This window comes from Pavona decussata, unplaced genomic scaffold, assembly GCF_977016875.1.
Source record: "Pavona decussata unplaced genomic scaffold, jaPavDecu1.1 SCAFFOLD_51, whole genome shotgun sequence".
NCBI lineage: Eukaryota > Metazoa > Cnidaria > Anthozoa > Scleractinia > Agariciidae > Pavona > Pavona decussata.
Window position 1 is genome coordinate 1817521 of NW_028145473.1, and position 12300 is coordinate 1829820.

Here is a 12300-nt window from a genome sequence, read left to right on the forward strand (position 1 = left end):
CCAGTGAGTGCTACTTAAACTCTATTTTGTAGTCCCCCCTAACATCATGCAACAAAAGTAAAAACGGCACACAAACACTTATGCTTTTCTCAATTTCGAATTTTGTGAATTTGTTTTTGAATGTGCTTTAAAGGTACCGGTCTTCTTAATCTCTTCTTCGAAAACTCATTACTCATGCAAAAGGAGAAGAGAAATCCCCCACCTCCCACACGGTTGGGGTGGGGCCATGTGTTTTCTCGGACCAAAGCCTCCCCCCCCGCAACCCTCCGCGCCCAGTCTCTTAGAGTTTCGAATTTGGTTTTGTAACGAAATAGTGTGTTTTGTTATCAGTTTGTTTGGAAACAATTTTATAATTCCGTATGCCGCCCCCATCCTGGATATAAGACCACCCAAAACCCATTACTGAATACGACATTTCTGATATATTAAGATTCTTGCTTGGCTACGAGGCTTGGAGGAATAAAACAAGATATTAATTATTCATTTCTGAATCTCAATGTAAATTCTGTTGTTATATTCCCACAAGCCTCGTAGCCAAGTTAGAATTTTAATGTATCGGAAATGGTCTATTGTATAAGCCCAGGGCTTACTTATAAAACAATACCGTACCCCTTTTAAAGGGGAAGGGGGAGAGGGGGTGTTAACATGAAGATGGGCCTATTGAAATGTCTTCTACTGATCTCATGATCAATACAGGCCGTGTTTTAAAGTAGAAAAGAAAGCTTGCACAAGTCTAGTATAGTACCTGATATACGTTACAGCGGATCATTTGAGACAATTGCTGCCACTGAGGACGAGGTACAGTATCTACTGACCTTGAATTGGTAAAACGCCATTTAATAGAAGAAGATATTTTAGCCGTGCTCCCAACGGGATTTGGTAAGAATGTCATATGTCAGTGGATTCCAAAAGTGATATTAATTGCATCCTTCTAGTGGTTTCAAATCTTCTGTTGTTGTAGTGAGTCCCCTGGAGTACATACGAAAACAACAAGTCGAAAATATTAAAAAGGAGGATTGTGGAATCCCTGCTACCACAATTGGGGAATCCGTCGAGGTCGACAGAGAAATTGCTCAAGACAGGGAACGTCGACATTGTTTACGGCAGTGCTGAACAATGGCACATTAATTTTTAGTCATCTGAAGAGCTTGCCATAACTTCTGGAGTGCCGCAGGGGTCCATCCTTGGACCCTGTTATTCATTGTCTACACCACTACCACGTTGTATCAAACACTGTTGTGTAAATATGTACCCTGGTTACACAGTTTTATATTTTGCTGCCCCAATTGTAGACAATTTAATTTTTTACATTAACCAGGATCTTCAATGTTTATCTGAATGGCTAGGAGACAATAATCTTGTTCTCAATGTTTCAAAAACTTAATCTCTATTAATCATCTCGGAAAATCCATATCCTTGCGAAACTACTTTTAAATACCTAGGCGTGGTGTTCGACAACTTTATGATTTGGAAGGCTCACGCGGACTATGTATGTAAAAAGGTGGTGTCAATATTTAGTATTCTGGGCCGTGTTAGAAGTTTCGTCACAAAAGAGGCAGCAACACTTGTTCACAACGCTTTAATTCTTCCATTACTTGATTACTGTGACATTGCCTGGAGTAACTTTCTCCAGCTTACAGATCGACTACAGCGCCTACAGAATAGACGACTCTTTCCAGCAGACGCTCTTAGCACAAGGCTAAACTCGTTTTTCTCTGTCCTCACTCATTAGTTCCTAGTTATTTTTCATTATATTTTACTAGCTTTTCGAACATTCACAATTATTCCACAAGGCAAAATATGAGGCTATCCCTACCAAACGTTAAACAAAATTTTGGGAAAAGGACCTTCCTTTTTACTGGCGCAGAAATTTTTAATAAACTCCCTTTGAGCATTGTGAAGAGTGAAAACATTCAAACGTTCTGCCGCCGAGCAAGACATTTCTTTTTATCTTAACTTTGATATTTTATTACTATTTTAGGCTTCGAGTGTGTTTTTGCATTGTATTTTCAGGCTTTGTATTGTAGTTCTAATATTCTAGTAATATATTTTTATTAGGCATTCTAAATATAATAGTTCATGAAAATTCTTGATGTAAATTATTTTTTAAGATACAGGGCCCCTGTGGAGACCAGCCTTAGAGCTGAATGGGCTACCCTGTGTAAATAAAGTTTTACTTACTCTTTTTCACTTACTTACTGAGTGATCGATGGAGAAAGTTGTTATGGTGTGGCAATCTTCACCGGACAAAGGTTTTGGTCACTGCAATGAAGTTTCACACAGTTGCAACCTGATACAGCATGATAATGTCGACGTTCGAGCTGAAGTTTTTCATGCTCGCATGGAATGAAGCTGAAGTATTTTAAAAGATGTTGAAACATGAAGTGGACCGTCTCCTCGTCTTCCAAAGTTAAAAAAAATAATAATAATTGCGAGAGCTCAGCTGCCTCGTCTCGGATTAAAGAAAGCCGTTGTGTATTTTTAGAAATTTTAGAATTGGCATTTTTAAAAAAATCATAGATTTGTTCGTAGCATTTTATTGAGTTTTCAAAAGTATTTTTAGAATTTTGAGAATTGGCGCCTTCCAAGCTGTATTCATTTCCGGTAAAATCTGATTGGCTTACATTAAAAGCATGACACAACTACATCGCGTAGGCAAACAAGGGGCGGCAGACGACTCGTACAGTAATTGTGTCAGGTGTTCTTTTTCTCTTCTTTCTCCCGACCGAAAAAAAGAACGCCTGATCGCAGGTTAAAATTATCAGAACGCAACGTAACGAAACAAAACAAAGCAGCAGGGGAAGACTACATGTAGGTAATGAGAACTTGAAGTGGACTGAAACATTAAAGACAAAGAATACAAAGGCTGCTTTGCAATAAATTCAATGCTTTGGACTGCAGTACTATTTGTTCTGACCTGTCACGGCTTCAAAAACATGGTTCGAGTTAAGCGATGGACCATTTCATTTTTGAGATGGGGGGGGGGGGGGGGGTGTTGGGCAATTACCAAAAGAAAATTCTTGCACAGCAAAAGTAGAGAAAAAAAATCATGCACAGTGGGCCGAGGGAAAAAAATCGAGCTAGCCTTTCTACTCGTAGGACCATGTTAGAGGGGGGGGGGGGGGGGGGGCATGTCCACACGTATCCGGAGATTTTTTTTCCGCAAATATTTTTTTGCGGATGCGAAAATTCTCGCGTCCACACGCAGCGTATCCGAATCGTTTTCAGCCGTCCACACGTATCCGATTGTATCCGGAAATTTTCTGATTTGCTCTAGTGTCCAGTTCTAAAATTCTCTCTCCATTCTTCTTCGATCATTGTGCCATTGATAAAATTGTCCCACCAGGCGCTTGTCCTTCCTGGATGGTTCGCTCTTTTTTTGATGATGCTCACTGTTCATTGATAACAATCTCAAAACATCCTGTCGATCTCTAATGTATTGGCTGTGTAAAGACCTGTAAATTTATCACAGCTGCATTTATCTGAACGCATGATATCAAACTAGAAATCAGAGCAACTAACAAAGAAGCTACAACCTTGCTGTACGCCATTTTTGTTTATAATGCTCGCCGTGAAGACTGGATCCAAGAGAATGACAAAAGCGTATTCGTAAATTTCCGGATACGACTGTCCACACGTATACGTATTCGTATCGGATAAAAAAATTTCCACTCTGGATGAAAATTTTAAAAACTGCAAAAGCCGTGAACGAAAATCCTGCTTGCTTGCACGTTGGATCTCACAGGAGATCTAATCAGCCAAACTTGAAAAATAGACGATGAGAAGTCCAAAGACTACTGCAAAGCTGACACAACGTAATACATAGGCTCCTATGTATTGCAACATCCTCCATAATATAATATTGTAATTTCATTTATATAATTTAGTAACATCTAAACCTGAAGAAGGCTGGTTTGGCCAGCCGAAATATTGCTTTAAAATATATTACGTTGTGTCAGCTTTGCAGTAGTCTTTGGACTTCTCATCGTCCTCTCTGGATAGCGTTTTAAAAATTTCCGGATACGGCCGGAAAATACGCTGGATACTTGTGGACGCAAGCCGTATTCGTAAAAAAATTTTTTTTTTCACAAATTTCCGGATAGGTGTGGACGACGCCCAAATGAAAAACTGATCTGTAATTTATGTCATAATTTATTTTCAACAGACAAACTAGTATAATTATTTTCACCTCTTTGTTTTTCATATCATAAATATCATATATACATCATTTCCATCTTTCTCTTGTATTAAAACATAAATTTGAACCATTTCACCGAATCTGGCCGGTATAATATAAAATTCATTTTATAAAATATCACTTTCCATCTCTTGTATTAAAATATAACTTCAACACATCTGATATAGTGTTCACAGTCTTTAATGTATACAACTATAAAGGACGATAAATGTCCTTTATAGAACTTAATTGTCTTTTAGCGTTTAATGGGTTTAAGTACAACCACTCTACCAATTATTGGTAGAGCGATTGTACCATCTCTTGTAATTAAAATACAACTTCAACATATCTGATATCTTTTAATTAAATAAACAATAACTGTTGTTGAATAGTGTTCACAGTCTTTAATGTATATTATAGGACTTAGTTGTCCTTTAGCGTTGGATGAAAAGATCCAGGCCTTTATTATTGAAATTCAGCTGAATAGAATTTCTCATTTATTTTTGTAACCCAACATGTAACACTGAATAGACTAAATGCAGCTTGTATCAGCCTGAAGAGAAAGCAGTGCTTGAGGTACATGTCAGGACATGTATCATTTTCTGTTCCATTCTTGTAGAGGCATACCTCATAATGCTCATTTTTGGTGATACTTTAATAAATACGAAAACTGAAAATTTCACAAATGAGATTCACCAGTTGAAGATCAACAATAGGGAAATCTTGGTTTCGTATGATGTCTCCTCGTTATTCACAAACGTGCCTTTGGAGGAAACAATAGAGATCCTGGTCAACAGAGCCTTTACGAACAATTGGTTCAATACAACGCACAATCTTGATGTTACCAGAACGGATCTTTCCGATCTCCTAAGCGTAGCCACCAAAGGCCAACTTTTTCAGTTCGACGGGGCTCTTTACGAACAGACAGATGGCGTTGCTATGGGGTCCCCTCTCGGGCCCCTATTAGCTAACGTCTTCATGTCATCCATCGAAGATACCCTTGAGCGGCAAGGAAAACTTCCATCCTTTTACCGTCGATATGTCGATGATACGCTCACTGTAATGCCTGATTTAGCAACAACAACTACTTTCCTGCATACCCTCAACAGTGCCCACACTTCGGTCAAATTCACCATGGAGGTGGAAAAGAACGGCAAGCTACCTTTCCTTGGCACCGAGCTACTCAACCATGCACCGCGGATTGAAACCAAGGTTAATGTGAAACCAACAAACACAGGTCTATTATTACACTATCACAGCCTTGTAGACAATCGCTACAAACGGAGCTTACTGACAACAATGCTTGATCGCGCACACCGATTATCTTCCTCCTGGGCCTATTTCTCTGAAGAGTGTGATCGCCTAAAGAACGTTTTCGCACACCTTAAATACCCTGAACGCTTGATAAATTCGACCATTAACACCTTCCTACACTCAAGAGTAGTTGACCAGCAGCCCCCACAGACGCCGAAAGAACCAAGAGCCATTGTTTGTGTAGTCATACCGTTTAAAGACCAGGAATCGGCAAATTGTGTTAAAAAAGAACTTAAGGATCTCAGCATAAAGGTGCAGACAACTGTCCAGCCAGTATTCGTTAGCCGCAAAATTGAACAAGATCTAAAAGTATGCGAAACCAAGCCACAGATCGTCAACCAACAACGCGTCGTTTACCATTTTCAATGTGACCTGTGTGATGCGGGTTATGTAGGCTATACGCGCGGACACTTACATATGTAGTGTATAAACACTACCACGAACAGCATGGCGAAGTCTTGAAAGACCAACTGAGGCGTTAGCATTCTGAAAAAGTGTAGAAATAAGTTCGGTTGTTTGGTTAACGAAATGCTTTTCATCAGAGACCTAAAACCCACTCTGAACGTGCAAAACGACTCTATTTCGCGCAAAAGTATTTACTTAATTAGCCTCAAACACTATATGCTAATTTATTGTTACAGTAACACCTTGCCGCAGACTATGTAATTTTTTATTTCTCCTTGACAATGGCGTCATGAAGACACCGAAACGTCGGTTTTTATCGTTAATTTTTGCATGTCTCTGCATTACCAAATCTTTATTGATAAGAAACTAAAAATTGACGGGAAAAAAAATTTGTGCACAACCTTAAGGTGCTAAAAAAAAATTCTTGGACAGCCCAAAGGCGAAACAAAAATTCTTAACAGGACAAAATTGCCCAACCCCCCCTCCCCCCTCAAAAATAAAATGGTCCATCCCTTACGAGGGTAAAATTGTATAGAAAATTAAAATGACCTGAAGGGAACCGAAAATTACTACGGGTTAACGAAAGGTTCGAGTTACCGAGGGTAAAATTACGCAAAAAGGAATGACGGAAATCCAGAGGAAATCGATTTTGGTACGAGTTAGCGAGGGCTCGAGTTATCGGGAGTCGACTGTAAGCTTTTATAAGAGTCGTCGAAATTAAACTGCGCTGAAATTAACGATGATCCGCTGTTCGAGCACTCAAGTATTTGAAAATAACCAGACTTATACGTACCTGTGGGTGTCCAAGAAGTGTTTGAAACAAAATAGTTTAGCAAGGGGCAAGATGATGCTGTAATTCCTATAATGATATCCCCGTGTAGGTTTAGAATTTTAAGTCGTTTTGATATAGTAAAATAGTATTTTTCAAAGCTTTTCCAAAACAGATTTGAGTATGGACAGTACTGAAAAAAGAAAGAGATGGTGCACAATGTTTCTGATTGACGTTGCTGCAAAAAGTACACTTATCGTGCTCACTGTATCCAATTTTAAATAATTTCGTGTTCGTATAAAGTATCGAATTTAATATTTTATATTGAAAGGTTTTAACATAAGGTTCATAAGTTATATTGTGGGGAAGAGTGAAAGCAAGTTTCAAATCTTCCTCAATTGAGTTGAAATGTCGTTTTAGTTTCTGGACGTTATTTGGTAGTTGACCTTTTTTGCTAATCATCAAGGAATAGTAATCTTTTGATTTTACTTTTGTTATATCAAAAATATCATTTTTGCATATGAAAGAAGGATTACCTTTAGCGAACCTGTACTGCAATGTTTTTAAGTTAGACCGGCTCGGGTACTGAATGTCTAAGACCTGTCCATGTAAGAAAATTGAAAATTGACAGATAATTTTCCACTCTAGAATAGTAAGTGTCATTGTAATTTAATTAATCAATAATTAATTGTTATTGCGAACACATATAATTAACTGATAATTAATACTAACAACAGCAAATTCGCGGCTGTTTTAGCTACTCCCTATATGTTATTACTTTGTGTTGTAATTTTGTTGTATTTGTGATGAATGAAATAAAAAAAAGGTTAAAGAAAAAAAGTGTTTGAAACAAACAAACGGATGGTAGTAACCGGCGAATAAAAAGAACATGTAAAAACACAACTGAACAAAACCTGACAAAACTGAAAACTCATCATTCCCGCCGTTTAAAAACTGAAAAAGGCCAGGCTCGTCTCGCAGAGCTTGCTGGTCGTCTCGTTTCCAGAGCCCGCGTGCGTTTCAGGCCAGCGTCGGCCAAGCTAAGACTGGTAGGTACTTCAAATATGGTACTCCAAATGCAAGGTTGATCGGACAAAACTAACCTTAGAACCTGGCTACTGGAAGCTAAGTAAAAATTGAAAATAAACGGTTATTTAAAATGATATTAATGAAAAGATGAGATGTGATTGGTTGATAAACATAGAAAGTAGAAACGTGTACAGAAGCCCTGATAAAAATAGAGATATAGACACTTTCTTTGGGAAAATTGGAATCCGGATGTTTGAATCCTAAAACGGATTTTGCGTTTCTTTACAAGATCACTCGGATCGTGGTGCATCAAAGGAACCGACGAATCCACTCTGGGTAAGGATTGGTCGGTTCCTTTGATACACCATGATCCGAGTGATCTTGGATCATTGATCTTTATAGGGTGCGTTGCGTTTTCTTGGGAATATCCGAATCCGGATTATTATTTATATTTCGAAAAGCTGGAAAACAACTGTTTGAGTCGACTCTAAGTACGGCAATAAAACTAGGATGAGATTCGCACTCTTGCGCGATTTATTTTATTTAGGTTTTTTTCGGAGCCGTGACAGAGTTCCGGTTATAGGTGTCGGTCGATGTTAGATAGGATTTCGTGACGTGTTGACAAATAATAAGGTCTCGGAACGTACTCTCCGGTTGGTTTCGTGACAACTGAAAAAATGACATCAACCAAAATCAGCTAGCTACAACTAGCTACGTTCCATATGATAAGGGCCGCGTAGTTCAATGCAATACTACTCACCCTGTCAACTCTCCCGGATAATCCGGGAGACTCCAGAGTTTGAACCGTATCTCCCTGTCTCCATATTTGTGTCTGTAATCTCCAGATTTTGCAACGTATCTCCCTTTCTCCAGATTTATGTCTGTAATTTTCCGGATAATTGCGGAAGTTCGAATTTCCGGAAAAAAAAAAATTAAAATGTTAAATGGTAAGCGTTGATTCAGGTACTGTCTCAATTAAACTTAAAAGACTAATCCCCCCCTGCCCCCCCCCCCCCCCCTTTTAATGTAGCGTTTAAAGGCGCTTTATTGTAGCTGGCTGGGAATTCATATTCTCAAAGGTTGACAGCCCTGCACTGACTCTATTACATATTTAACGGTCTCTTTTAGTGATATAAACTGGAAATGTCAAAAACGCCCCGATCAAATGAGTACGATCAACGACATGAGATACAAACGAAAAACATGCGGATGCCCCGATTGAAATGATACGATCGAATAACAATTGACATGAAAAACATGGCCTAGTGCAATCATGACACCAAGAACATAACCGATCGAATACAATCATATACGATCCAAGGACATTTACGAAGCTTATTCGATGGGATGTTTTGCGATCCAGTGACACAGCGATAATGGTCCAATACCCCCTCCGTTACGACAATCTTTGTTAAAAACGACAAGGCGTTCGCGTTCGAGCCGCGTGGCATTGAGACTGGCACGAGACATGATTGGATTTCTGTGATGAATCTTGTGGACTATTAAAATCATTCAGCAGTATTTTCCCACGATAAGTCATGGGTTCTTTATATTTTTGCTTGGCGACAGCAGTTACTTGGAAACATTGTCCGAATCTCTCTTTGATGTTAGATTTGATTCACGTACAGTTCATGGCCCTTCGGTGCTAAACCCATTTTTGCATGTTTGTATTTGAAGTCATCGAGCTCCGAACGTCTCGTTTGTTGGGGTCTCACAAAGGTAAGCTTTTCAATTTCGGTTTGTATATATTTTTTGTTTTGCTTTGTCACTGAGTGATCTTTAGAATGTCCCGCTGCAAACTTCTGCACGGTAGCTATTATTTTCCAAATAAAGGAAAAAAGTAATATCAATTACAACAGTAACGGATGGCGAATTTCCTCACGCACGCAGGTTTTTAAGCGAAGTTACTCGGCGGACGACGAGTCAAAGAGAATCGAAGTCAATGAAGTGAATTGTGTGTGCACTCAAGTGTGTTGGACTCAAAATTTTGCTGCGAATAAACCAAATCGCAGGGAAGAGCAGGAGTTTTGAAATGGGTGAGTATTTTTGCCAGTTTCCTGGCTCATAATTACGAGAGTGCATTGTATTATATTTTAGTGGTGCAAGAAGAGCGGGAACTGGCTACGTCGGAACTTTCGATTAACTGCAAGCTGAAACTTAACCTTCGCCTGGAATGTAAACTTAAACTTATAACGTTTTGAATGAAAAAATTCTTTAGTTGTTTCCAAACAAAGAGAGCTATCTCCTTTCAGGTTTCTCGAAATTTTGATAGCACGCAACGAAGTCTGAAATTTCCGTTTCGAGCGAAGAAGTCGTCTCGGGGAATTCGAGACGCGAAATAGTTCGTCTTCCACGATGTTTTTAAACAGCTCGTTTCATTATCTTGTGAAATTTATTTCCCGAAGACTTGTCCAGATTTGTCCTCTCTGTGTCGACCTGTTTCAGAATTGTTGGTTATTGATTTATTTTTTTTTGCGCGTTGCACCATGTGTAAAACCGTCACAAAGTTTTACATATAGATTTGTATTTCCCATCGATTGAGCCGATATCAGAAGTGAGTTTTCGTTTAATATCAGTACAGGAGAACTTTAGGAAACTGCTTGAAAAAACAGTTACACCGATTTGGCTCTATGACCGATTCCACAACCGTATCAAATGCGAAAATTGTGAAAGAAGTTTATAGTGCAATCCACAATTATTTTCTTTTGTAAAAGCGATCGAAATTCACGATATGCAGCAAATTTAATGTAAAATGATTAATGAAACTGCCTACCGGGCGCGTTTATGTTGAAGAGGTTTCTTGCTGTTTTGTACTCCACTTAAGCTTTAAAGAACAAAAAAGAGGACAACTTTTCAATCGTTAAATTGTAAAATTACCGAGTTTCTCAGATAACTATTCGCGGATTATCACGAACATAGCTGTCAAGAGCATTTTATTTCCCAAAGTTGTCGAGAGATTGTAATCGACGAAGGCACGATCAAAACCTTGAATTAACAGGCTACCTCCAGCATCGTAGTAATTTGAGTAAAAATATACAGCCTTTAAACCGAAGTGTTCTGTTTTCTAAAATGCATCAAAGCCTTTGTGTCCGTTGTTTGTATAAACTGTCCAAACAACACAGAGATCACCACTCAGTCGCTAGATGTGTAACTCCCATTAGGAAAATTATTTTCCGGACAGAGGTTTTTACTTCCATATTAGGCAAAAACGCTTCTTATAGGTGAATTTCAGGTAAATGGCCGATAGCCTTGGCTTGCATATTATAATAATTCGCTGTAAAATGTATGTTATTAGTGTTCTGCGAATTCTGTCATCTATTTACATTGATGGATTTAATTCTATCGTGAAGTGCCCTAGCTCGGTGATGTCACGAGAGGAAGACTTAGCTGGATTTAAATATTATAGAAGTTATTAAATTTTCTAAGCCAAACTGTGTTAATGGTTTTTCAGCGTATAAAATGTATGCTAAGTACAGGTGTTTTTTATTGGATCGGAACATTTCTTGTAGTACCTTCTAGAATGGCTGACAGACTGAAATTAGCCCTTAGAGAGGTCAATATATTCAAGAATCTCTTGTACATAGATACTTCGATCACGAGGTTTTTTCTTCAGCTCTCATCTTAAGTTAAATAGATGTTTTCCACTTTTTGAAAATTGCCTTTACCTTGTTTCTGATCCCTAAAACACAGTCACTTTATCTCAGTGAGGATTAATTAGCCACAAACGGATCAAAGCAGATCAACATGAACCCATGTCTTAGAAGTTTATCCGGGTGAATAAATTTTAAGGAACAAAGACATTGATCACTAATAATAATTTTGTCTGGTCTGGAGTTTTTCCTGTTTGAATCCAGCTGTATGTAGACTCAGTATATTGAGCAAAATAATAATTCTTGGTTTTATTATATCATAAATTATGAGCTTGTCACATTATTGAGGCTTATAAGAAATGCAAAAATGTTAAAATTGAATAGTGTTTATTACTTATATTCACAAGTGTGATATTAAACTATTGTTTGAGCAATGTCGATACCACTTAATGTGTTAGAAACACCTCTGGATTTCAGCAGCAAGAGTTTCTGATACCAAGGTAATTTTCTGTCAGTCCTCAATTTTGACCAAAGGACTATTACTTGAAGACAACAGTTGAATTAGTTGAAGACAACAGAACGGTTGTCGAAAGCTCATATCTTTTCAATTTTTAACCAGAGAATGTTTTAAAATTTTTTAATCAAGACTGTTAGTGTTATACCTTGAACCAGTGTTTGTAGATAATTATGAATATGAGAAGTTGTTTACATTCTCTTTTTAAAACTTAATACAAACTAGAAATTTGAGAATTTTCTTGAAAAAATTCCACATGATTTGTAAACAAATAGTGCTACAGGAAATTGCTTCTCCTAGCTTTCATTTGAATGGTCCATTCATGTGAAGGAGTTTCTCCACTGACTCAAAACTTATAATTAATCATTTTTATTAATGAGCAGCTTTTATTTGAATTAAGCCCCTGCAGTGACTTTGGATTTCATCCACAGACTCAAAACATACAGCTGTATAGTAAACAAGATTGCAGAAAAGCTGCTTGAAGTATACATGCAGTGTACAG

General features: G+C 38.0%; 1 protein-coding gene and 1 pseudogene across 3 annotated transcripts in view; both read left to right on the top strand.

The window, feature by feature from the left end:
• The first annotated feature begins 4859 nt into the window (after positions 1–4859).
• Positions 4860–6157, top strand: LOC146481029 (uncharacterized; annotated as a pseudogene).
• Positions 6158–9169: 3012 nt separating this feature from the next.
• LOC146481030 (mitogen-activated protein kinase kinase kinase 3-like) overlaps positions 9170–12300 on the top strand; it is a 32593-nt gene continuing 29462 nt past the window's right edge. For 2 of the 3 annotated variants that reach the window (XM_085108743.1, XM_085108745.1), the window contains exons 1-2: positions 9171–9413; positions 9585–9730. In XM_085108743.1, the coding sequence (XP_084964869.1) occupies positions 9727–9730 (4 nt within the window). In that variant the 5' untranslated portion in view covers positions 9171–9413; positions 9585–9726. Of the gene's footprint in view, positions 9414–9584; positions 9731–12300 lie in introns of all 3 variants that reach the window. The other variant, XM_085108744.1, reaches the window with a different exon arrangement.